General features: G+C 36.6%; 1 protein-coding gene across 3 annotated transcripts in view; it reads left to right on the top strand.

Moving 5' to 3' along the window:
* The window catches only part of THSD7A (thrombospondin type 1 domain containing 7A), a 449,664-nt gene that overhangs the window by 217,180 nt on the left and 205,182 nt on the right, over positions 1-27,302 (top strand). For 2 of the 3 annotated variants that reach the window (XM_086695294.1, XM_086695275.1), the window contains exons 3-5: positions 3,604-3,852; positions 5,285-5,466; positions 9,603-9,671. In XM_086695294.1, the coding sequence (XP_086551420.1) occupies positions 3,604-3,852; positions 5,285-5,466; positions 9,603-9,671 (500 nt within the window). The remainder of the gene's footprint in view (positions 1-3,603; positions 3,853-5,284; positions 5,467-9,602; positions 9,672-27,302) is intronic. The other variant, XM_086695285.1, reaches the window with a different exon arrangement.

Genomic DNA, 27,302 nt, shown 5'->3' on the forward strand with positions numbered 1-27,302 from the left:
GTTAAACACAGGACATAGCTCATAGTAGACATTCAGTGAAGATTAATCTCATGTTCATGATCACACCTATTAGACTGAGCAATGTCTGGCACATAGTAAGCACTCAATATATGTTTCTATTTATTGATATATGCATTATATTATGTCAATGACATCATCATCATTATCATGGTCTTCCTGCCTCTTATCTTGTGTCCTAATATTTCACCCTCTACATCACCATCAAAATTTATATAAAATGCAAATACCATGTCATTTTTCCTGCAAATGTTTCAGTGATGCTCTCGCCCAATAATTACTTTTCTGGTCTACATAACTGCCCTTGATCTGGTCTAGGCTTCCATTCCACTCTTATAACCTCTGTGTAACACAAACTCCTTACAGTGAGGCCAAGGAAAAAAAAATCTGTATTTTCCCCACCAACCAACCAACAAATGGCTCTTTTATTTCACATCTCCATAAATTGTCTTTATTTCAATCTGACAAATTCTAATACATTGTTTAATATTCACCATAGTAACCTGCTACTTCAGATAGCCTTCTTGCCTCTCCAAGCAGAATTATATGCTTGCAACTTAATTATTCTAATCTTGAGATTGTATATCCAAAGCCCAGTATTAAGTAGAGTTACTGAATACATGTTTGTTGAAATAATTGTTTGGGGTATTGGAAAATTACAGGAAAGATAATAGATTGATAGATAGGTAATGTATTGTCACATATTAACATAAAAGAACTTAAAACTTTTTTTTTTGTTTATGCTACTAATTTCTTACATGTTTGACCTGTTCTGAAAATTAACACTTATCAGGGAAATGTATTTGTTGTGGCTTTTTCATAATCACTAATTCCTCCTTAGGACAAGTAGCACATTTACAAAGTGAACGAATGGTACAAATCTTGGGGCAGTGAAACAGTGATACTAGTTGATTGACAGTTAGCCAGTAACTTTGGCATTGGCCCCAGCTAAAGAATTTGTCCTAACAAACTGAGATTTACAGTTTAAAATGTAAGAAGTGGGAAAAAATGGTTAATAAAATGGGCTCTGATTTTTAAAAATCCAAGCTCAAAATTTAATCTACTAATTGCTAGATATATGATCTTGAAGGTGTTTCCTAACCTTTTGGAGACTTTTTCCTTATAAAATGAAAATAAGAACGGTACCCACATAAAAGGATTGTTGGGAGTATCAAATGAAGTGTTAAACTTAGGCTGTGTGTATATAAGACTCACAAGACTATACCATAGGCCACATTTGGCATCAGGTCTGTTTTTGTGAAGGATATAGAATAGGAACTTGACATGATTGTAGATCAGACGTTCCAAATGAGGAAATTTTCCTAGAAATCTGTAAAGCACAGCTCACATGGAGGAAAAGTTCTACACCAGACAAGCCCAGCAGCTGTTCTGGCTTAAAAGTCTCATGATCCGCAGAAGCTGAGATCTCATGAAGCAACCCCATTGTCATAGCCTGCAAGGTCGCTATAAAAACACAAGCCCTCTCCCTAGAGTTGCCACATTCAGGGAAGCTCAAAATGGTGGCTGTCTATCAGGTATTTGTAGTTTCTCCAGTGCAGATGGGATTTATCCAAAGGGGTTATTTTATCATAAATAATACAATCTAGGGGCGCCTGGGTGGCGCAGTCGGTTAAGCGTCCGACTTCAGCCAGGTTACGATCTCGCGGTCCGGGAGTTCGAGCCCCGCATCAGGCTCTGGGCTGATGGCTCAGAGCCTGGAGCCTGTTTCCGATTCTGTGTCTCCCTCTCTCTCTGCCCCTCCCCCGTTCATGCTCTGTCTCTCTCTGTCCCAAAAATAAATAAACGTTGAAAAAAAAAAATTCTTTAAAAAAATAATACAATCTAGTAACATAGCTGACTTGCCAGCTTTATTCAGATTACCAGGACAACTGAAAAAGGCCGTTAACTGATGGTCAGATTCTCTACAAAAGGTTAAAAGGAATTTTTAATCCCTCTGCCTGTACATGAAACATGAACTCAGTATTACATAGAGGATAACATATACATGTTAATATGAAAACAATCTCAAGAAAGATAAGAATTGTATCTAAGAGTAAATTACAGAGAAGTTTGTAAAGAGAGGCATTAGAAGTCATGATTTGGTCATTAGTTTGCCTGACTTTTGTGAATGAACTCATAAATGCAAGAATGAAAACTTACTCGTTACAGAGGAAGTTTTGCTCTGTTGTTAGTGTTGTACCTAATGTATCATAAATGCCCAATACCTGCCATTTGAGTAAAAATTGGGTTTTGGTCTTCTGTGTTGTTAGAAGAAAAACAGAGGTGACTCACAGGGCTCTTTTACCACTATTCTTGGATGATTCTTCTTCCCAGACCTCTCAGCTCAGACAAATTGACTTTGATGCTTTGAGCTCTAATTGTCTCCTAGGAATGCAATTTTCATGCACATGCCAGTAGAATTAAGAAGATTGAATGTGAGTTGTTACATTAAAACAGACCTGCCTCTTGGTATGGTTAATTACCATAGTTAAATATAGCACCTGAATGACAAGACAGAATTATCAGTGCATTCTCCCAGTGGAACAGATGGCTGTATCATGGCGACAGGCTGCCCATGTCTTGTAAACATGCATTATTGGTTATTGAGAATGGGCAAGAGTTCAACTAAGAATCAACACAAGGCCACCCACTTCCAGGAAAACCACTCAAAGTGCATATGCCTGTAGTCATTGGCATTCATAACATCATCTTCATATGTATACATTACAGTTTAGAACCCAGCATCCCTCTAATTCAAGTAGGAGTAGAGAGATAACAGTTTGAATGCAAATACCTTACTGACAAGTAAATATGAGACATCTACTTAGAGTGTATTCTGTAATATATAAATAGATTTATATTTCTAATGCTTATGATGTATCTAATTAAGATACCCATATGTATATTGTATATTAAAGTGTGAACTACAAGAGTTGATGTACTTGAATAATCATAAAATTATGACAGCTAAAGTTTCAAATGATATTAAAAATAGTGTTAAGCTTATGGGGTGCCTGGGTGGCTCAGTCAGTTGAGCACCCAATTTCAGCTCAGGTCATGATCTCAAGATTTGTGGGTTCGAGCCCCACATTAGGCTCTGTGCTGTCCTTCAAAAATAAATAAATGTTTAAAAAAAACTTTTTTAATAATATTAAACTTACATTTAAGGGGTTTTTTGTTAAAACAATATTGTATTAAGGTAGCCAGGCATGCTTATTTAAATCACTAAACAATGAAAATTATATGTTAACTGTTCTTGGTTCCTCATTTTCTGAATTAAAACAAATCTGGAATGAGTGAAATGAACAATATGGTAAGCTTAGTTTCAGTTAATTTTGTTTAGTCCCTTTATTTTCTATTTCCTCTGAACAGCTTAACAACTCTTACAAAATAGGAAATGCAAATGTTAGCTTTGAGTCTGACTGCTTTTACACATCATAAATGTTGATATATTTTCAATGAAATTGGCATTGTACCTCCAAGTAGAAATAAAAATGTCCGAGCTTATTTTACTCTGGAGTGTAGAAGACAAAAGTTTGTAACTGCTCATTAGTCTGTGATGAGAATCCTAATGTTCTTTTGCAGCTTCTGCCGACAAGAGAAGCTGCCAATGACCTTCCAGTCCTGTGTGATCACCAAAGAGTGCCAGGTGTCAGAGTGGTCAGAATGGAGTCCCTGCTCAAACACGTGCCGTGATGTGGCATCCCCAAAAGGCACTCGTGTCAGGACACGGATCATTAGGCAGTTTCCTATTGGCAGTGAGAAGGAGTGTCCAGAACTTGAAGAAAGAGAACCCTGTGCATCTCAAGGAGACACAGTTGTCCCCTGTGCCACGTGAGTAAATAAAGGATGGCAGCTTATGCTGTGATGTCTCCCTACCTTGCGTGTTCACATACCCATTTGATTTTAAATGATTAGTGAATTGAGAAATAGTGATTTTTACAAATTCTAAGTGGGGAAAAAATAAAATACCATTTTGCAAACACTGTCCTAAAAAATGTTCCGACTTTTGGACTTTATTCTATAAAAAGTGAAATTTTCATTTTAACTCCCCTAAAGAATGATTTGTTTGGTTTCACTTTCCTTGACATCCCCCTCCCGACCCTCTGACTCAAGGCATCATTTATACGTGTTTTCTTTCTTTCTTTCTTTTTTTTAATTTATCTGAATGCCATTCTTCCTTTATAAATATATATATGTCAGGAGCATTGTTCTGTGATGCCCCAGTCCTGCAGCTGTGTTCACCCCCTTTTAAAAATGAAAAATGAATGTGAAGGTCTAGTTTGCTGTCATGAAACTTTACTATTGACAAAGCGAAGCACCTAGATCAGACATCAGAAGGCCCATTTAACTTTTTTTGTCCATTTGCGATGAACATTAGTGCATCCATTTGTACCCATGTTGGCTGTTAATCTGATTACCGAAGAAGCATCTTGTTTAAAGTGACACGAAGTGCTACATGAGCCATTCTCTTTGTGCTTTCAGAATATCCATTTTCCTTGAGGTGGGGAAATGCCATCACTTCTATCTGTAGTGGCATCGGGAAATGGTTCCTGGCTATTGCCTTAAAGCACATATTGGGCTGACAAGCCCCCAACATTTCTTTCACATCCTAACGTTGATTGGAGCTTTAATTTAGAACCACAGATCATCTTTCCTGTGTTCCACTGATTAGAAACGTCAGCTCTTTCAACATTCATCAGGCACTCATCAGGGATTCTCAGTGCTACAGAAAAACACTCATTCTTCACAATAAAGAGAAAACTCTGAACTGTTATATATTTTTTAATCCTCACACACACTTATAATTTTGATCCAGTATGAAATAGCAATTTTCATGCATTAAAGGCAAAACAAATGTTTGGGTTGATCATCATTTAGAATGTTTTCCATTCTCAGATTCAATCCTCCTTTGTTTATAAGCATCAAGAAAGGGCCAGCCTGAGTTCAGCTTAATTGAACATAAAATTTTATGTTTTCAGCATTATGCTCTCTTTTCATAAAATATTTATAAGCAACTTCCAGTAATTGCAAATAAAACAGGATCATCCTAAATTTAACCCCTCTTTAAATGGAGCACTGCTGAGGATAGAGGAGAAGAAATTGAACCTGAATCTGTACCACAGATGTAGTAGTCTATGGTTGATTCAAGAGGAAAGTGTTTTTTAGACTAATTTTTTTTTTTAAGAAAAAAATACGTAAGAAGAACAGAGCAAAGTTTTATTGAATAAACATGGTTGCCACGGCCAGCATTTTCTTTCTTTAGGTATGGCTGGAGGACTACAGAGTGGACTGAGTGCCGGGTGGACCCTTTGCTCAGTCAGCAGGACAAGAGGCGGGGCAACCAGACTGCCCTCTGCGGAGGAGGGGTGCAGATGCGAGAGGTATACTGCGTGCAGACCAATGAAAACCTCCTCTCGCACTTAAACACCCACAAGGACAGAGAAGGTAAACTATCTTCTTCTTTTCAACTTACACATGCAGACTGAGCCTGGAGTCACCCTGCAGGGAGACAGATATACATATAGATATCTGGAACATGAACAGTCATAACTCTGTTCACATCATGGCTGATATCCACTTTGATGAACAGTAATTTAAATTTTGGTTGTAAAAAAAAATAGTAATAATCCAATTCTGTCCCTGGTCAGTTCTGATTTGCTGACAAGTCTTTTAAATATTCTGACTGCAGACTCTGAGTCAAAATTTAGCAGATGTAACTAATTATAAATACAGAAGAAAACATCTTGTAAGTATACATGTAGAATGGTCATTTATTTTAAAGGCTAGAGTTCCCTTATATAAGATGTAAAATCTGCTTGTAAAATGGCAACCCCTTTTGCTGTTTGTAATATGGTTGAAAAATAGTAGGTTAATTATGGTATTGAGTGAAATTTTCAGTTTGAATTTACATGAAATAAATACAGAATAAGTACAAAGTACGACTACAGTAAAAAAAAAAAAATAATAGGTAGCTCAGTCACTTAAGCATCCAACTCTTGATTTTGACTCAGGTCATGATTTCAGGGTTCATGAGTTCGAGCCCCCTGTCTGGCTCTGCACTGACAGCATGGAGCCTGATTGAGATTCTCACTCTCTCTGTCTCTCTCTGCCCCTCCCCCTCACATCTCTCTCTCTCCCTCTCCCTTTCTCAACAAATAAATAAATATTTAAAAATAGTAATGACATGACTTTTTAAAAAAACTCTTGATTAAACGCTTTGATTTGGAAAACCTGTCTTAGAACCTTTTTTGTTGTTTAAATCTCAATTTGGGGACGAGATATGCTTAGTGTGCGAAAGGATAAGTGAGTTCAAGATGGTCAAGGCTAAAAGTATATACTATTATATATTAATATTACTCTACAATTCTAATAATTATTAGATTAAGTTTGTATTCAATTAATTGCTCTTAACTCCCTACACATATGAATGTTTTTAAGCAATGTTATAGGCAGACCTTCTTACCTTCCCTCTACCTGAGAAGAGCAGGATTTCTATCATTAGTCCATTAAATAAATATCTATTAGTTGCCAATAGAGTTTCAAAAATTGTATGAGGTGATATGGATGGAAATATCGATACAAAATTTGTGTCAGGAAAGTGCTCATGGTTATCATGAGGGCACACAAACCAATAGGTATAATACAGTATGAAATGCATTACAACTTGAGTTTAGAATATCTGGGGGGGGGGCGGTAGAAGAGAAACAGAAACATAGTGGAAGTGGCACTACAGCTGAGTGATGACACACACCTCCCACACAGGAAGTGGATCAGGAATGCAAGAAGTTTATTCCAGGCAGAGAGGACAGCATGTATTAAAACCTATGGGTGAAGACAAGCAAAAGCCAATGAGAAATCTTGCCAAAAAAGATGAGTATGTTGTATTTGGCAAGTTGTAAATAGGATAGGGTAGTATTCCCCAGCAAATATGTTGGTTGGAAAGGGAAAAGAATAAGGATAAAGACCCAAAATAGGAGAATTTTCAGAGAAGAAATCTGTTGAAGGATGCTCAGAAGAGAAGGGAAAGAACCAAGAGAAATGAGTGTTAAAAAAAAAAAACAGAAGAGAGGACTCCTCTGCCTCCCCCCAAAATTAGTGGCACCAATGACCAGCAATTCGTGGAAAATAAGCACTGAAGTTGTGCATTTGCAACTTGCACAATTTAATTGTTTTGTATCCACTAACTTTACATAGTATGTCACCCAACTCATTTAGGAATCTAGCCTAGGGATACATTTTACTACTAATGTTTCTTGAGGTTGTAAGAAAGTAGCGTAAAACATGTAATGTTAGTACATTAATATTTTCTTGGCCATTTTAATGGCCACATTTCTAACACTGTTAGGTGGATTTATTATAGCAGTCCTTTCAGAGTAGTATAATTTCATTGCTAGAGGTAGATCAGATTTTAGTTTCTGAATGTCAGTTATGTCCTGTGGGTTATTACTTTCAAAAGATCCTTCAGAATTCTGAATTGCAACTGGGTGGGATTTTTTTTTTTTTAACCATTTTGCCATGGAGTCTCCCTATCACTGCCAAAAGCATGGCAGAGCACCAAAAAGTCACAGAGAAAAAGGGAAACAAAAAGAACATTGTCGTTAAGATGTATGTGTTGGAGTAAAGCAAATGCCAAAGCAATGATCCATGGATATGGAAATAATCAATTTGCCTAAAATTAATATTAATCATATATGTATGTAACATGAATAATTTGGTAATTTGTGTCATTTCATTTCAAATACCAAGAATACTAATAAACCTTATGTAGTCTTTTTAAAGACAGTTAATCCTCCCTAAAAGTTGCAGCTTTTTTTTTTTCTCAGAACTTAGACTATATGAATTTCTCCCCAGAAGCACTTACCATTTCCCACTGGGAAATTTATTCAATATGCCAGCATCCCAAGGGTGATGTGTAAGACTGTACATGTGTGTGGATGGAGAACAATTAGGCTGTGGGCTGTGAGGATTGTTCACATTCTGTTTTCTTCCAATAAATACCAAAGAATGAAAGCTTACTTTGTAAAAGAGAGGGAAAGTCCTCCAAATCACTCCTTCAATGAGTCCTAAAAAGAAAGTACTGATCTCAAGTAATCCTGATTGTATAATCATGAACAACCTGCCCCAAGAGCAGTTTGTATTATGCTTAATACGAAGAACGCAGTCTACACTGTTTGCAGATTTGCACCATGTGTTCTCTGAACAAATGTCTTCTTTCCACATGTAACAAAGTTATTAAAAGATACCTTAACCTGAAGTAAAATACTTAAACTCAAAATGAAGTTTCCTGATGTAAAAATACTGAAAACAAGTGATGTGAAGTTCACATAAAATTCCTTTATTATCTTGGCACATCACATTACACAGAGGAATGGTAATATCCACCTTACCACAAGGACAGGGCCACATTAAATAACTTTATTCATTCGTGTATTCACTACTATTAATAGACTCACACACACCAGGCTATAAAAAATTCTCCTCCCTTCAGCTAATATATTTAATTTCCAGAAAATCAAAATGTATCTTATTAAAGTACACACAAAGTATAATGTATTATATTTGCAACTTCGCACCTTATTTGTGCCCATTGAATTATACCATCGGAATATTTATGAAGTTGCTGATAGTACCTATAGATAATTGGGAAAATATATCTACTTGATATTGGAGACCATCCATATCTTATTCATGTATTGCCACAGGCCATAGGTAACCCTCCCAATCTTGACAACATTTGTCCTACAGTATTTCAGGTGAGCAAAATTTCCACTTCTTTAGAAGAAAGGTTTGACAAGTTTTCTACTGAGAAGAGTTAGTAGTAAAACCCTGGGCAGGTTCTGTTCAGCGGGCTGATCGGAATTCCAGCAGGCTGTGAACAGTGTCCAGCTTATGCTGGCATGAAATTGACCCTTATGAGAATATGACAGGAAGAGGCTTTGCCCATGGGGAGGTTAGCAGTAGCTAGAAAACTGATGAAAATGTTGCTTATCATTGGATACATAAACATGAATTGATTTTTTAAAGAGCTCAGAGTGAAATGAAAGTAGATTTTAACTCTATAATTCAAGACATTCTTTTAATACAGATTGAACATGTTTTTAAATGAAGGAACCCAAGAGTATTGGTTCTAAAGCACCATGAAGCTTTCATGATATATATTATAGGAAACGTTAGAACATTATTTTGTAGAAAATAGATTGAAAAGTCCACAATGAACTCTGGATAAGGTGTGTGGGCTTGGAGGCTATTAAGAAAAACAGCCTGGATAATGAGCCTGTATGATGACATATAATAAGATAAACCAGCAGAAAGTTTGGACGATCGATGGAAAGATGGATGGCAGGAAGGTGGTTGAACTATGAATGGGTAGACAGAAAGATGAAGAAGGAGTTCATAATTTCCCATGTTCTGCAAAGAAATAAGGAGAATAAAATAGTCACCATCTCTAAATGGAATGCACACTATTTATAATTGTAGCTGTTTATCCACAGTTTCCACAAAGTAGCCCACTTTGGTCAAAGCTGATTTGAAAAAAAAAAGAGAAATACAATGCTTATGGTGCCATTTCCCTGTTATTTCAGAAAGTAAATATCAGAGTACGTCGAAGTCTAGTGCTGCACCTTTCCTATCCATCACTTTTGAAATAACAGGTAGGTGAGAACATTTTACATGCCATTTCGATCAGAAATATGTATCAGACGTTCTCTGTACATTTCCTTATATAATCCTCAACTGATCTAGGAAACACAGTGGTTTACTTTTGCTTTCTCTGTATCTAGAAATGTGTCCAGGCGGACCCCTCAGATAGAAGTGCTTTCATGTTTCTTGACTTTCTATAACATCTTTGTGTAGATGTTAAAATTATAGAAGAACATAAAAAGATGTTAAAATTTACCAACTTTAAATGGTCACTAGGATACCATAATTATATACACAGATATATAAAATTTGGTTATGAATGCTTCTGTTGAGATAAATTGACAGTAGGAGCACTTTTCAAAATTTGTCCTATTTCTAAGCACACCACTTTGAGCTCTACTAATCTTTTAAAAAAATTTTAATGTTTATTTATTTTTGAGAGAGAAAGAGGGGTGGGTAGGGGCAGAGAGAGGCAGGGGCAGAGGTTACAAAGCTGGCTCTGTGCTGACAACATAAAGCCTGATGCAGGGGTCAAACCCACAAACCGTGAGGTGACGACCTGAGCTGAAGTCCAACGCTTAACTGACTGAGCCACCCAGGTGCTCCTCTCCTAAGCTCAATAAGGTAAATGAGGGGCGCCTGGGTGGCGCAGTCGGTTAAGAGTCCGACTTCAGCCAGGTCACGATCTCGCGGTCCGTGAGTTCGAGCTCCGCGTCAGGCTCTGGGCTGATGGCTCAGAGTCTGGAGCCTGTTTCCGATTCTGTGTCTCCCTCTCTCTCTGCCCCTCCCCCGTTCATGCTCTGTCTCTCTCTGTCCCAAAAATAAAAAACGTTGAAAAAAAAAAATTTAAAAAAAAAAAAAAATAAGGTAAATGAAACAGGAACAAAATAACACCAGGACTCCCTTTTGAAGACAGCCTTCACAGTTGCAGGGGGATGTAAAAAGCACTGTGGTATAATTATAGAATAATTAAAACATAGGAAATCCTTGAAAAAAGTCAGATATTTCTTGGAAATTACTTCTAGGATATTTTGTGGGAGAGAAGGGCTGTTAAACCTATGAAATTTGTGATGAGTAGATTACAAAATAGAAGTGAGATGCCAAGAGATGTCAGCCCCTGGAATAGAAGCTAATAAAAACTTACATGCTGGGAACTAGATTAAGTTGGTCAATGGTCTACCCCCAAGGTAATTTAGAATTTTTAGTAGAGGAAGAGCTTACTAATGAGATAGAGATAGCAGGAAGTATCCAACCAAAAACATATATATATATTATATATATATAATATATATATATATATATATATAATATATATATATAATATATATATATATTTGTATACACACACACACATATATACATATATATACACATATATGTAACAGATTGTAAGCCATGTAAACATGAAAACAGGGCTTATAATGCCTTTAACTTAGTTGTTATTTAATAAACATTTGTTGTTTGATATGTTTACTCTCCCCTTTGTGAATGGCTCTTACAATTTGTCTGAAAATTATTTCTTGAACATTTCAAAAATACTTTTAAAAACTCTTGATTTTAGCAAGGGGCTCTATTCATATACACCCTTCATCCCTGAATAAATAATTATTCATGCCTCTGACTTTGAATAGAGGAAGCATGATCTAGTTGTTAGATCAAATGAAAAGAGTCAAAATTCTTGCACTGTGCTTCTGTGTGGGCACTCGTTCAAGAGCACATGTTTTATATATCTTATTCTCTTTTCTAGTTTCATACAAAACTTTACAAACTCTCAATTTCATCTTAAGGCAACTTTCAAAAGAACCCTATGCAAATAACCAGGAAGCCTCATTTCTTTTCTGCTTGGCCTTATGTATATTATTTAATTTTATTTGCCTAAAAATACCTATTATAGAAGATTAGAAAAGCTGAAAATCATCCCTTACAAAACACCTAGACAGACAGGGTACGATATTGCTTTAAATGCTTTTAAGAGCAGAACTGAGGTCTTGATTAACTAAATGATTTTTCAAAACGAACCAGGAAGACTGAACTGATGCTCTCCGTGTTGCCCTGTGTGGTAATTGTACCTGCAGGAGGAGGGTTACACACTGTGGGAATCGAGAAGGAATGAAGTCTATAATGGGTATGACATAAAACTTTTAGCCAGAGAAAGAGAGTGAAAATGGAAATACTGCTTTACTTTTTCAACCTCAAAGAGTGATAGTGGCAACGAATGAGTGAACTCAAGTTACCTAGAGAGGGAGAGGACAAGGAGGCAGGTCAGCCTCAGCCTTAGTTTGAAGTCAGGGCAAGAACAAAACTTTCCTATGAACTCCACGTAAGGGTCTGTACTCATATTAATTAATTTAGTTTCAAATTTATGGAACTTCCATGAATCCAAAGACCACCAAACTGAGAAACTAATATAAGAAATAGCATCAGGCAGGGGTGCCTGGGTAGCTCAGTGGTCAAGAGTCCGACTTCGGCTCAGGTCATGATCTCATTGATCATGGGTCTAAGCCCCGCGTCGGGCTCTGTGCTTACAGTTTGGAGCCTGGAGCCTTCTTCAGATTCTGTGTCTCCCTCTCTCTCTGCCCCTCCCCCCACTCATTCTCTCTCTCTCTCTCTCTGTCTCTCAAAAATAAATATACACTAAAAAAAAGAAAGAAAGAAATAGCATGACAAATGGTACTACTGAGTTGCCTAACATAAGCAAAAGCAAAATCTTTGAAGGAATGAATACCTTAACCTAAGCCACAGAGTTTCCCCAGATAAAATGTGCCATTCAAAGCTGCAAACTACACAAAGAAAAAATAATCCATTTTATTTTTTTTTTCAACGTTTATTTATTTTTGGGACAGAGAGAGACAGAGCATGAACGGGGGAGGAACAGAGAGAGAGGGAGACACAGAATCAGAAACAGGCTCCAGGCTCTGAGCCATCAGCCCAGAGCCCAACGCGGGGCTCGAACTCACAGACCTCAAGATCGTGACCTGGCTGAAGTCGGACGCTTAACCGACTGCGCCACCCAGGCACCCCAAAAATAATCCATTTTAAACAGGATTTAAAATACCTAACAAACATTAAGATTAGACTCACAACGTTGGAAATAATGGAGATAGCAGATAGACACCATAAAAGATATATGCTAGAACTTACTAAAGATGTAAAGGGAAAATTAAAACATTAAATATAATGAATCACACACAAAAAAAAGACCAGATTTTTTTTAAAAGAACAAAAAAGAAATTCTAGAATTTAAAAGTGCTTTTACTGGAAATAAATAGGTAGATTAGACAGATTGAGCTAAACAGTTATTAATAAACTCAAGACAAATGTAAGGAAGTTAATCAAAAAGGAACACTGAAAATAGAAATTAAGAATAAAAGTGAGCTAAGTCATGCAGAATTAAACAAGAAGGTTCAGAATGAAAAAATTAATAGAAGACATGAGAGAATTTTCTAGATTTGTTGAAAGACAAAATGTACAGAATGAATAGAGACAGCTTTCAAACAGGATATTGATACACTTAAATATAGAGTAGTGAGATTTCAGTTCATCAACTATAAGGTAGTTCTGTAAGGACAAAGTAAAAGGAATAAAGAAAAGGACAAAAATTAACCAAAAAGGAATTAATATATCAACAGTGAAATTCTCAACAGCTGAAAAAATGGCAAAATAACAAAAATGATATTTTAAAAGTACTGAGAGGGAAATAAATGTCAATTTAGAATTATTTATCCTACCATTAAAAACTACCTACCATCAAAAACTATGGGCAAAATTAAGACAGAAGTGAAAAAGTTGACCTCTGTGAAACCGTCACTGAAAAAGTTCCTAAGTGATAATGTTTAAGATGAAGGAAATTGAAATCAGCAAGAGAAGAAGTCAAGATGTGCAAAGAATTTGATAAACATCTGGGTAACTTAAGTATAGATATGATGAAGCAATATTATACATGACTAAAACACTATATTCTTAATGAGCAACAGTTATATATGACAGGAGGAAATGGTAAGGAATATATTGTTCGGGAAAGGGGACAGATTTGATCACCCTTATATATTAAGTCATTATGCATGTTAAAAATGTAAGAATAATTATCAAAATAAACTATAATTATTAATACTATATTTGTATAATCATATAAGATGTATTTTTTCCAATCCAACAGGAAATAAAAGGTACTAAATAAAAATCAATTCAACACAACTGCTAAATAAGATAAAACTCATTTGCTTCCTAGAGATCTAATTAATACCAGATAAAGAAGACTAAAAATCTACAAATATAACTTCTATATGTCAGAGTCAAAAGCTTTTACAGGAAATTATTTTGTTTTAATTATTACTGTTTCTTTGAGAGCATTGATCAGTATTATGAGTGTTTATAGTTCTCAAACTAAGAGTATAGATTAATCAGTCCACACATTCACCATTTCTGGCAAATATGTAAACACACAAATGACACATGATGTATTTCTCAGGCGGTAATGCCTTCTGTGTCTATAAAGTGCAGCTGAAATTTTTATTTTATCAAGGAAATAACATGAGATTTACTTAAATTATATATGTTTGCAGTGTCAAAACTATTCAGAAGATTGGTTTAATCCATTAAATGGCATTTGATGGGAAATTTTCTTGGATAATTAAAAAATGTCCAGAACTTTCTCTAGTATTTTTAGAGTGAAGAATAATCTCCAGTAACATAAAACTCCATAAAAATTACATTGCTAAAGTGGTATTGTTCAATGAAGTATGAATGTGATTGCAAACTTTTAAAATTGAAGGAGAGAAACATTGAAAATTCATGAGTACCTATATGTCAAACCTATCTCCCTTTTTGTCATTCGTTTCTCCCAGTTTGTAATGGGAAAGATGAATGACATGGGCATTATTACCTAGGCAAAGGTAATAATGACAAGGGAATTATTACCTAGAGAAGACAAAATGTATTATTACCTATCTTGGTGTCTTGAACAGAGTCATAGATGGTATGGTGATAAAATATGTGAGTAATATTAAGCTAACAAGGATAAAATATTGGAAAATAAATTTTGACACAAAAAGATGTTAATAGACTATAAACACCGGAATTTCTAAAGGAGTGTGAAGTCTAATGGAATACTTACACATACCAAAACTTAAGTCCCAAATGCTCAGTCTAAAAGAAAACAATAGTCATAATGATGATATGATGACAGTGACAATATTGATTGAATTTATTAAGACACTGTTAATTATGTGGTTCCTGCAATGATTAAGTGCTTAGTGTGGGGAACAAACAGTTGGAATCAGTGACTTAATGTTAAACTCATCCTGTGTCTATTCTCCCAAATGTTACTCTTCTGAACATCAATCACAGTCTGATTGATGAAGTGCTACAAATTTGGATATCTTATTGATATTCCTTCATTCACTCCATAATTACTTATTGAACAATTATTAAATTGCATCACTGAAGATAGACGTTGAAGATAGAATGTTTTAAAACAAAAGTGGACTTGATGCCTGTCCTCAGGGAGCTTATAGCTTCATAGTAAGTAGCCTTGTCACTATAGTTTTGCTTACTGGATTTTCAGAACTGTCGCTTCGTAAGGCTAACATGGAGAAACTTCTACAAATATACCAGTTTGAGACTTCAACTAAGCTCTGAAAGTACATTACAACCATGGTCCATCCTTAATAAAGAACCTTTACCCTTATTCCTTGGGTGAATGATTTTTCCAAGACATATATATTCTCAGAATACAGTTTAAGTATCACCTGGATGTTTTAAGAAAATGCATATTATCACCTGGGTATTATCCCCTGAGATAGTGATTCTATAAGTCTGGAATGAGTTTAGAAATCTCCCTCTATTTTATAAGCACCATTATGATTATAATCAGGAGTTTATTTTACTATAAAGCCGATGAGAGCCCTTTTAAAAGGCTTTCTAAAGCTATATAAGAGGCTAGGATAGGGTCAGGAAAGCTCCTGGTTTTCTAAGCCCCAAAGTTTATATAATTTAAGGGTCGCTTATTATTTTTTTTAAAAAATGCAAAATTCTAAATTTTTTTTTTTCAACGTTTTATTTATTTTTGGGACAGAGAGAGACAGAGCATGAACGGGGGAGGGGCAGAGAGAGAGGGAGACACAGAATCGGAAACAGGCTCCAGGCTCTGAGCCATCAGCCCAGAGCCTGACGCGGGGCTCGAACTCACGGAGCGCGAGATCGTGACCTGGCTGAAGTCGGACGCTTAACCGACTGCGCCACCCAGGCGCCCCAAAAAAATGCAAAATTCTAAATACAAAATCACTAAGATCTCTGCCAAGGCCCCAGAAAGGGACTGTGCATGAGAAGGACCTGAACCTGAAGCTTTAAGACTTCTGAATAAATCTGTCCCAAATTCTAGCATAAGCTTTTGACCTCTAGTGGAGCCAAAGAGAATCAGTACTTTTAAGATGAGACACAGAAACAAAGGCATATATGTCTAGAAAACGGGTTTTCCACATTTCTGAGGTCAGACTGGCAAGGAAAGAGTGGGAAAAGTCACTGTGCCCTCAGAAGTGAAATAGAACTTTTAGTTCTAATACTGGTCTTATTTTCACTCACCAAGCCCTAGCTTGGGGTTCCCAAGCTACAGATCTTTAGAAAACCGCTATACCTTGCCAGCAGTTAAGCTAGGAAATTGGAGAGGAAGAGCATCTAAGATACTGTTTTATCTTCATCCCTATAAACCCAGATGGAATGAAACCATAGCTATTAGTAAAGGTCCTTCCGTTAATGAAAGAAAGATGGTGGATAAAATGTCACATAACCTGATAGTGTCAAGTGACTGTAGTACATGTGCTTTTTGTAACCCTTAAGCACTTACTTCCCTGAGAGTCTGTTGTAGATGAATGATAGCACCAGAAGGAATTTTGAAACAAGCACTCAGGGATGCGCACTGGTGAATGAATAGCATGTTTTCCAAGGCACACTCCTGCTCTCTAAGAATGTAAAAGAAATGGTTTGTGGCTGGCTATTGCCTGCCTTGCTGATGATTGCTCAGTAGGGAGTAGCTACTCTCACCAATGTTAACAGAGGAGTACAAACTACATTGTGGAACTCATTAATATTTATTCCTTCTAAAAGCAATGGGCAATAAAAAGGGAAATAAACCAGGGAGAATAGCAGTGGGAAAAGGAAGCCATGACAACAGATTCATCTTGGAAAGATTTCACCGTTTATTGCACACAAAAATCCACTCGAAATACAGGATCCATATTGTTATATTATTAACCTGGAATCCACTAAAAAGGCCTCTTATTGGGTCCAGAAATCTGTGAAAAAAATTGTATATTGAGCACAATTCAAGAACTCAAAGTAGCCATCCATATTCTTACATGCATTTAATTTACTTCACAGTTTCACATTTTTGCTACTGATCAAACAAAGCTACATGTTCTAAGTGTCAGTCTGTGCTGTATCTGCTTATACACAAGGACTTTCTCAAGGCCAGGGTTTTCCTGTCTGTTGCAGCAGAGACCAGTTGGCATTGTTGCTCCTTGTTTCTTGGTGCTCCTCTATTTTCTCCATTAAAATCCCTTCAGCCATTGTCCCCAAACTCTCCAAATATGTCCTCCTATTTCAGATCATCTTTTTCACACTGTAAGACCTCAGTGATTTTTCTCCACCCAAAGCCTATAGCCTTCTTGTTCTGTATTTATAATTTACCACTTGATTACATATAACTCTATTATTTTACAATCACTTCATGAATATGCCAACTTCCTGAGATTTTAAGCTTCTGAGGAGGGTGTAGTGTTTTTCCCCTCCTAAATTTTAGTATTAAATAAATAATTCTACCAGAGGTCTGGGTACATTGGCTGATTGTGTCATTTAGAAATATTTTTAAGAAGGGGAAAACCCTCAGAGGATGTTTACTTCCTGGACATCTAATTCATAGAGTTTCATTTCAGATTCATCTCTATGTCTCACCAACTTCATTCTGTTCCTCCTTTGTTTTCCTTTCCTCTGCAAAGGCCTAAGGAGAATATATGTAAAACACATCCTAGCGTGAGACTTTGCCAAAATGAATATTAATTGCTTTTGTTTATGTGTTTACTTTTCTGGTTCAATTGAGGAAAAGGGAGGAATTTTTAAAACAGTTTTACTCTGAACCTTTTACATGTAGTAAAAGCCCAATTGGATACTTGCCTTGCTAGTTGAGAAATGTAGCACAGGATGTGTAATTCGTGCATTCTCTTTATAATACATCCCAAGATCCTGTGGTACTTACATTATAGATGAAATTGCTCCTTTCTTGGAAACAGAGGGCTTTATTTGCACTAATCCAAACTAAAAAGAAATACAACAAATTTTATTTCTGGAGTTATGAGAGTCGGAATAATTACAGCTGCTCTTGATTTGTGACACTGAATCCTGGAGAAATTTAAACAGCACTCTACTGCTCCAGGATTCTGGAGGAAATGCTTACAAGAACCCAGGAATTTTTTGGTTGCTCTAAAAAGAACACTTTCACCATTGCTCACCCCGAGTATGCCACACTGGTCCAATGGCCCCAAATGTTACCCAGGATTCCAAGGCATCTAAAACACCATTTGATTAGGCAGAGTGATGCCCTGGAGAACTTAACTCTTCCCTTCCAAATAATATTAATGATGAGATGGAGAAAAAAAGAATTTTTTTAGAAAAGCCATAGTTTCACATGTTCTCAGGTAGGTCTGGTTAAAAAGGCTTGGATCAATTAAGTTCTTTCTTCATGAGGAATTTCTAAAAGTACTTTGAAAATAAAATCATGTTTTTCTTTAAGAAAGCTGTTGATCCATTTCTCTCTTCCAAATATCCATAGCACAGGAGTAAGAAAAGAAACTAACATGTTGTGATAAATAATGTCTTCCCATTAATATATGACTAATTGGATAATTGGAGGTTAATTTTCTTAGGCATACTAAGACAGTAAGTGACAGAAGATGAACTCAAAGCCAATGTTTTGTTTTGTTTTGTTTTGTTTTGTTTTTACTCCAGAGTCTAAACTCTATCTAGTAATACTCCCCTGCCCTGTGAATTTGCTTCAGAGTAAATGACTGGGTATAGTCACTGTCTACAACTTTACCAAAATCACAGAAGTAAGTGCATTGTATTATCCGATGATTTCTCTTTCATAAAAATAAAATAAATAAAAATGCCATAGACATCCGCCTCTAATAACAGAAAACTGAAGGAAAACTAAGCATAGTTTAAGCCCTTTTTAGGATTCAACTCAAGAAGTTTATTCCTGAGATTGTTCTGTAAGGTCAGTGGGATTCTTGTCAATGGTTATTTGAACCAGTATTATATTGAATCATACGAAATTGCTGTCTTTGTAGGTCAAGATCCGTAGACTAGTGACAATTTCATATGGTCCAACAGAATAGGTACCTTTACTGTTTTGTGTCCAGTCACCTGGTATGATCTATTCTTCATCCCAGACTTTCTCCACTGTCAGAAGCAAGCCTGCAGCTCCTGGCTATGAATTACAGTCAATATTTTCACATGAACAATATGCATTTGTGCTGTGTGTGGTATGCTTTAGAGAGGTAATGATTGTCTTCTATAAAAATATGTAGATTTCCCCATAGTAGATATTCTTTATGGGAAAATAACTCATATTGATGGCTCGGGAGTGACTTGAATTCATCAAGTAGCTTTTATTTTGTGCACATTTAGAAAAGAAGTCTCCTGCATTCAATATGTGGTTTTTAATACTTACCTATGCCCCACGTTGTTTTATCTAAGTACGTACAATAAAAGGAGATAAAGTGACTTTGCGGGATAAATGGATAAGTAATGTGGGGCAAAAGAATAATGCTAGTAGAAAGAGAATATCAAGCCAATCATGAATATAATAATGATAATGTACAAAATACATGCCATAAGATGCAGTGATTCTCTTAATGTAGGACCACACGTTTTGGCTCTAAGCTCATAAGAGTCCATGCAAAGAGGAATGCTACATTAATTCTGAGCTTCTCAGTGTCCATTAGACAATAGAAAGCATTTGTTTTTTTTTTTTTTTTAATTTTTTTTTTCAACGTTTATTTATTTTTGGGACGGAGAGAGACAGAGCATGAACGGGGGAGGGGCAGAGAGAGAGGGAGACACGGAATCGGAAACAGGCTCCAGGCTCTGAGCCATCAGCCCAGAGCCCGACGCGGGGCTCGAACTCACGGACCGCGAGATCGTGACCTGGCTGAAGTCGGACGCTTAACCGACTGCGCCACCCAGGCGCCCCTAGAAAGCATTTGTAAAGGAAAAACTCAACAATCTCTGGTTTTAGAGTCAGAAAGAAAATTCACCAGTAGACCTTCATAAAGAGGACATTGTAACTGTATTAAATTATACCCTCATTAACATTTTTATAATAAATACCACAATGAATTTTTTACGGAAGCTTTTTCTTAAAGCAGTTTTCCTCAACGTAGGCCATTAACTTAAGTATGAGAGTGTAACTCGGGAAAGGCAAATCAGTGGGGGTTGATGTGATATAGTACAGATTTATAGGTCTCTGCTATGTATAAGTGAGATAACCCAGGGATAGAGTTGAGAATATCTAAATGAATGGATATACAGCTTTTTCCTCAGGCAACCATCTTCAGAGCTGTGATAGATATTGAGAGGCAGAGTTCCTTTATATCCCCTGATGCAAGGATCTGGAGTTCTGATATTCTAGTTTCTATTTAGGTGCAGTTAAATGCAGGGACACATTTTCCAGCCATCATCTAGGTAAGGATAGGATTAGCATCCTTAAAAGAAAATCGAAAGGCTTGACAAGGGCATAAACTTGAATAAAATATTATACCACTTCGAACAGAGAGATTAGTCAACACTTAACTAGATGCAGGGCAAAGAAAAACTTTAGGCACAGATAAAGGAAAATCAAAGGCCATAAATCTTTTCCCTAGTTTGTAAGCCATAGCAAAAATCTGAAACACATGCCAGGTTGTCGACCTTCAACAGTAATGCCATCTCTTGGCAGGCACTATTTACCTTTCCAGTATCTTCTTCAGGATAAAATGACTCCCAAAAATAAAATTAATTAGATGAGTTAACCTGAAGTAATAATAATAATGTCATATGAGAATTTATATGAGACATTGTTCTGTTTTACACTTATTTGCTTATTAGACCCTCACTGCAAGTACTATATTTATATAATGTTGAGGAACAGAGAAGTTAAATGATTTTACCAAGGCTTTTGGCTGGTAAATATGATAACCATGGTTGTGAATCAAAATGTCTGGCTTCTGAACTTGTGACCTTAACCATTGTGCCATTGAGTTAGGTTTGTTAATTGTAAGCTAGTTTAATGTTGGGCACAAAGTTACCTCCTCTCTAAACGATACTGGTTTTAGAATGTATGCCTTCTTTTAAATACCAGTTAGGTCTCAGAGCCAGTGATCTATTAAGGTTATTCCTATTTAATGATAATAAAGCTATACATGTATGAAAATGCACATGTTTCTATTTTGTATGTCAGGAAATCATTCATTTATTAAACCAGTATTTACTGAGAGTCTTCTATATGTAGACACTGTTTAAATGCTAAAAATAGAGAAATGAATGCACAAAGAAGATTCCTTCTGTCGCAGAGGTCACATTTTCTGCAAAGAGACTATAAGCAAGAAATAAATAAGAAATTATCAGGTAGCAATAAGTGCTGTTCAGAGTATTAAAATAGGATGGTGTGAGAAACAATGACTGAGGAGTGATATTTAGATCACCAAGGTATTATTTACCTTCCCAAATTTATATATCTAGCCCAAAATTCTCCTCTGAGGAATAAACTCATATATTGATCTTTCTATTTGACATCTTGAATCATAACAGTCAGGCATGCTTGTCTCCCCTGCACACACTCTTGGCAATGGCAAAATAAATAAAAGTTTCAAAACAATGTCAAAGTGCATATATCTGAATAGTTCAAGCTGCATGATCTGTTGAATACATGTGTTAATATAAATCCCTTAAAACTACTTACGGGAAAAATATCACTCACAGAATGGACAACATACAACAAGTGTTCACTGAATAAATGAATAAATAGACTTAGTAATGACCCTCAAGAGTTGATACATATGATTACCAACTAGTGTTACTCTAGCAAAACTTCTTCTTCTAATAGTCGGAGAGATGAAATTTCTAAGACACGTGTATTTAGCAATATATTACATCTCCCAGTAAGTAAATACTTTAAATCTTCAGAAAAGCAAACATAGTGTTAGGCCTCTGCTTGCAGCCATAGTCAAGTAACTGAAACTCTCTCAATAAGAATAACTGTCAAATTGGGCAAAATATACAAAGCAACTGTTTTTAGACGTGAACCAGCAAGCAGCAGTAGACTGTGATCACAGTTGTGAGGTCCTCAGTCATCTCTGTCTTCTACTAGAGTGTCTTTCCTGACACAGAGCAGGAAAAGTGAAAGCAAGCGTGGTGTCAAGTCTTGCTGAACCAGAGTCCAGCATCTAAGTTCTGCTCCAGCGACTGGAAATTTCAGGGTAAGGTAGATAGAAGAGTGTTCTGCGCTGGGGGGTGGAGTCTGGGAGTCTGTGTGGGGAATGTATCATAGGTCCTTGGTCCAGGGCTGGGCTGCTCATGTGCCAGATTGGACTCTGTGAAGTCTGGCTGAGGATGTGTGCTGCGAGGCTGGGGGCTGAAAGGTGATGACATAGGTAGTGCTGTGCTGGGAGATATCAGAGTTCCAGCTCCATGAGGATGAAGAATATACCTAAGTACCTCAGACCCTGAAAGACCATGGCTTAGGAGTAAGAATCATGCTGTTACAGCCAAGTTCAAATCTGAACCAAACAAGCTTTAATCCAAGTGAAGCCAAACTTGAGAGGATTTTCTAGCAATTTAACTGTTTGAAAGAACAAAATTTATAAATGAAGATGTAAAAGTTACAGATTTAAGAAGCTCAGCACACCCCAAGCAGGATAAATACAAAGACAACAACAAGAAAAATACATTATGCTAAAATTGTTATCAACTAAAGATAGAGTATTTTTAAGGCAGCAAAAGGAAAAAACACATGATATGTACATGGGAATAAAGATAACAAACGAGGGTTGCAATCTTATTGGAGATAATGATTAGACCCTAAAACAATAAAAGAGTGTATTCACTGGAAAACAATTGTCAGTTTTGTATAGCTGGTGACAATATTCTTCAACACTAGGCGTGAAAAACTGAAATCTTCAGAAAAATAAAAGCTGAAAGAATTTATTACCCAGCATTTTAGAGTATAGATTGTGAAGATAGAATGCCTGAGCCATGTGATATTGAACATGTTATCTCACCTCTATGTGAACCTGTTTCTTTCTCTATAAACTGGATATAATAAGATTTGTCAAAATTTTAAATGAAAAAAAATCCATGTACTGCACTTAGAATTGTGCCAGGCATATACTAAGGTCTCAACGAATATGTTCTATAAAATAAGGCCTATCATTTAGAATAAATTTTCCTTCAACAAGAACTGTGTAATTAAACAATAGTTCTGGAGGGGAAAAACATTCCCACAATTATAGTTTAGACGTTGAGAACTGAGTAAGTGCCTTCAGTTGAAAGTAGATCTCTCTTGCATGTGTTTCAGATTTTTGCTATGGTTTACAAACTAGGGAATAGATTTATGACTTTTGATTTTCCTTTATCTGTGCCTAAAGTTTTTCTTTGCCTGCACCTAGTTAAGTGCCAATTCATGTCTCTGTTTGAAGTGGTATAATATTTTATTCAAGTTTATGTCCTTATCAAGCCTTTTGATTTTGTTTTAAGAATGCTCTAGAGTAACATCCTTCATAATAACATCCCTGTTTCCATTTGGGTGATAAATTAAGGATCTGTGGAGCCTCCACCATTTCCTCAGTTCCAAAGAGCTTTAGCCACTAGAACCAAACCCATAGCCTTGAGGAAAGACCAGCTTCTTCCTTTCTTATATTTGTGACTTTTCAGATGTATTATGTACCAGCTGATCTCATACCAGTCTTCACAAATTAATGTGGCCTCCTAACTGGAATGCAGCTGAGCCCATAAGAAAATTCTTCTCTCACCAGAGGCTGGAGCTGAGAAAAGCTGCAGCCAAGAGGGTCCTTTGATGAATCCATCAAGAACAGAGACAGAAATTATTTTGACATGAGAACACAAGGACCAAGCTGAATACACGTGAGACCAGATACCTAGTTTTGGATTTGGTCCCAAATATCCTCTCCAAAGTTCTTTTGAGATTGTATGTCACCTGCCTCGCATGAAGGTGAAGCCAGAAGCTTAAAGCCCTCCCCCACCCCTTTGCCTACAATCCCTCCTTGCGTGGGTTGTAATGCTGATATGGTTTTTCCTCCACATTCAGTGATTCTCTCTGTCAGACTCCATGGATTTTAAAACATATAGCTCTTCATGTAAACTTTGGATGACATGTAATATGAAAAACCAAGTCCATTCCGTTTTTTGAAAACAGAGATGCTTTGGGAATAAACAGAAAGTCAGCAAAGTAAAAGATGAAGACCTTATCCCACATAAATAGCTCTAGGTTCTCTCATTTTTTGCTCTCCAGAGGGGAAAAATCTGAAATATATGAGAGCAAGGAACTTAAAAATAATAGGAGAGATTAGAGTTTTTAAATTGCAAAAAAAGATTTAGAGAAAAAGTAATGAGGTAATAAATACGATACTTAAAATTCCATTAAGATAAAAAATGAAAATGAAAAAGTAAAATGAGTAAGATTTGGGGTGACTGTAGTAGGCTAGAAATTGGAAAAAAACGTAAATGTAAAAGACATAAAGCTGAGATTAAAAAGTTAAAACGCATAAGATAAAATGTAAGAAGGGTTCATTAATAACTAATAAAAATTCAGCTCAAAATGAATTAAAGACTTTAATGATAAGACCTGAAACCATAAAACTGTTACAACAAAACAGGATAAACTCCTTGATATTAGTTTTGGTGATGATTTTTTGGATTTGACACTAAAAGCAGGGGGAACTACGTCAAACTAAAAAACATCTGCACAGCAAAATAAATCATCAGCAAAATGAAAAGGCAATCTACTGAACGGGAGCAAGTCTTTGCAAACCACATACTTGATAAGGGGTTAATACGTAAAATATACAAGCTAACCTGTTTTAAGGATCTTTCTCAGTCAATCCCCTTTCTTTTTCCTACAGTTTAATCCTTCTCCCAAAGATGCAGTTTTATCAGACCACAAAAGTGAGACAGGAAGATCACCAATATCAAACCTCCAGATGGATTTCCTAGTGGGGTTTGAGATCTGCAACGGCAGGTGTTTTTGAATCTCCAGTATCTTTGTTCTAAGCAGTTTTATTTTAAAAGAATATAATGTATGCTTGGGGAAAGTATCCAAACTCAGTTTATAGGCTGCCATAAATAAAAATGTGGATTTAGGCTTAGAAAAATGTTCAAGAAGAAATATGTCACCAATAGGAAAAATAAAATACCACTAGAGAAATAATTCTTAATATTCTTATGGCCCAAAAGCAATAGCAAGCAATTCTTTACCAAAGCGTGTGCAGCTCTGTTCTGATACGTGCATAACATTTTCTAAAAGGTAAGCATTTAGTGCCACAGTGCTGTGGCATTTTGTGATTGACTTTGGCTCCAATCCCTCTTAGCTGTGCCTTTTGAAGGATGGTTTGAGCATTACTTGCATCAGAATCAGCTCAAGTGTTTATGGAAAATGTATATTCCTAGGTTATTCCTAGGTTTCAATCCAAGTATGGTGAATTGGAATTTACAAGGATGGTACCCAGGAGTCCACTTCCTTAAAACAACCCTTGTCCTTATCCCCCATCACCACCAGTAATTGTTACATGCCCTGAAAATCAGAAAGTCACTGTTGCAAGGTTAAGCATGGATCACGAAAATCATGATTTCTGCTCCGCTGACTCAGAAACAAGTAAATTTGTTACATTCCAGAAAGTTCTAAGGCTACATTGATGATGGTCTCCAACAGGTACTGTTGTGACTGTTTCACGTTTGACCTTTTATGTTTGTTTTTAAGAAATACATGCTATGGGGCACCTGGGTGGCTCAGTCGGTTGAACGTCTGACTTTGGCTCAGGTCATGAGCTCGTGGTCTGTGAGTTTGAGCCCCGCGTCGGGCTCTGTGCTGACAGCTTAGAGCCTGGAGCCTGCTTTGGATTCTGTGTCGCCCTCTCTCTCTGCCCCTGCCCCGCTCATGCTCTGTCTCTCTCTGTCAAAAATAAATAAACATTTTTAAAAATTAAAAAAAAAGAAATACATGCTAGAATTCAATCTCAGAAATGTTACTGCTATTTTTTTAAGAATTCTTTTTCAAAGAATCTTACCATCACTTTCACACATCTTACCATGAGTAAGGTAGGTCAGTGTTAACAGCCCTCATGCTATAGCAGACCCTAGAAGTGTCACAAACTCTATTGTTTGAATGTTAAATGCAGACATTTAGTCCACATCTGCTGATTCAGCTGGCATCTTCAGGAATGGGTAGATTAATTGGAGGTGGAGCAGTGCAGGGCAACAATGGAGGTGCAGGGAGAAGGAATGGAGAGAATTTTTGGCAATTGAAATGTATAGAGCATAGGACCCTGATCTTCTGAGTGAGCCTTAATGAGAGAATAGAGTGATCACGGTCTAAGTGCTCAAGGACAAGGAGAAACAACACAGTGACAGCAAAGGGCTAGGCATTGGTTGCTTTGACCAAAATCTTTGGGGTCATTTTTGGTTCTTCTCTTTGACTCCCACAACTGATTCCTCAGGACGTTCTTCTGGCTGTCCCTTCAACATTTTTTTAACTTGATTACCTCTTTTTTTTTTTTAATATTTAAATTTTATTTAGATCCAAGTTAACATGTAGTGCAATAATGATTTCAGGAGTAGAATTTAGTGATTCGTCACTTGAGTATAACACCCAGTGCTCATCCTAAGAAGTGACCTCCTTAATGACCATCACCCATTTAGCCCATCCCCCCTACCCAACACCCCCCCCAGCCACCCCCAGTTTGCTCTCTATATTTACGAGTCTCTTATGGTTTCCCTCCCTGTCTCTTTTTGCCTTGCTTTTTTCCCTTTCCTTATGCTCATCTGTTTTATTCCTTAAATTCCACAAATGAGTGAAGTCATATGATACTTCTCTTTCTCTGACTGACTTATTTCACTTCATTAGCATAATGCGCTTTAGTTCCATCCATGTAGTTGCAAATGGCAAGATTTCATTCTTTTTGACTGCCAAGTAATACTCCATTGTGTGTACGTGTGTGTGTGTGTGTGTGTGTGTGTGTACACATCAGCCGATGGACATTTAGGCTCTCTCCATACTTTGGCTAATGTGGATAGTGCTGCTATAAACATTGGGGTACATGTGCCCCTTTGAATCAGAATTGTTATATCTTTTGGATAAATACCTAATAGTGTAATTGCTGGGTCTTAGGGTAGTTCTATTTTTTATTTTTTGAGGAACCTCCATACTGTTTTCCAGAATGACTGCACCAGTTTGCATTCCTGCCAGCGGTGCAAAACTGTTCCTCTTTCTCCACATCCTGTCCACCATCTTTTGTTTCCTGAGTTGTTCATTTTACCATTCTGGCAGGTGTGGTTTTGATTAGTATTTCCCTGAGGATCTTGAGCATCTTTTCATGTTCGTC

This window comes from Puma concolor, chromosome A2 (genome assembly GCF_028749965.1).
Source record: "Puma concolor isolate L17-30 chromosome A2, mPumCon1.1.hap2, whole genome shotgun sequence".
Lineage (NCBI taxonomy): Eukaryota > Metazoa > Chordata > Mammalia > Carnivora > Felidae > Puma > Puma concolor.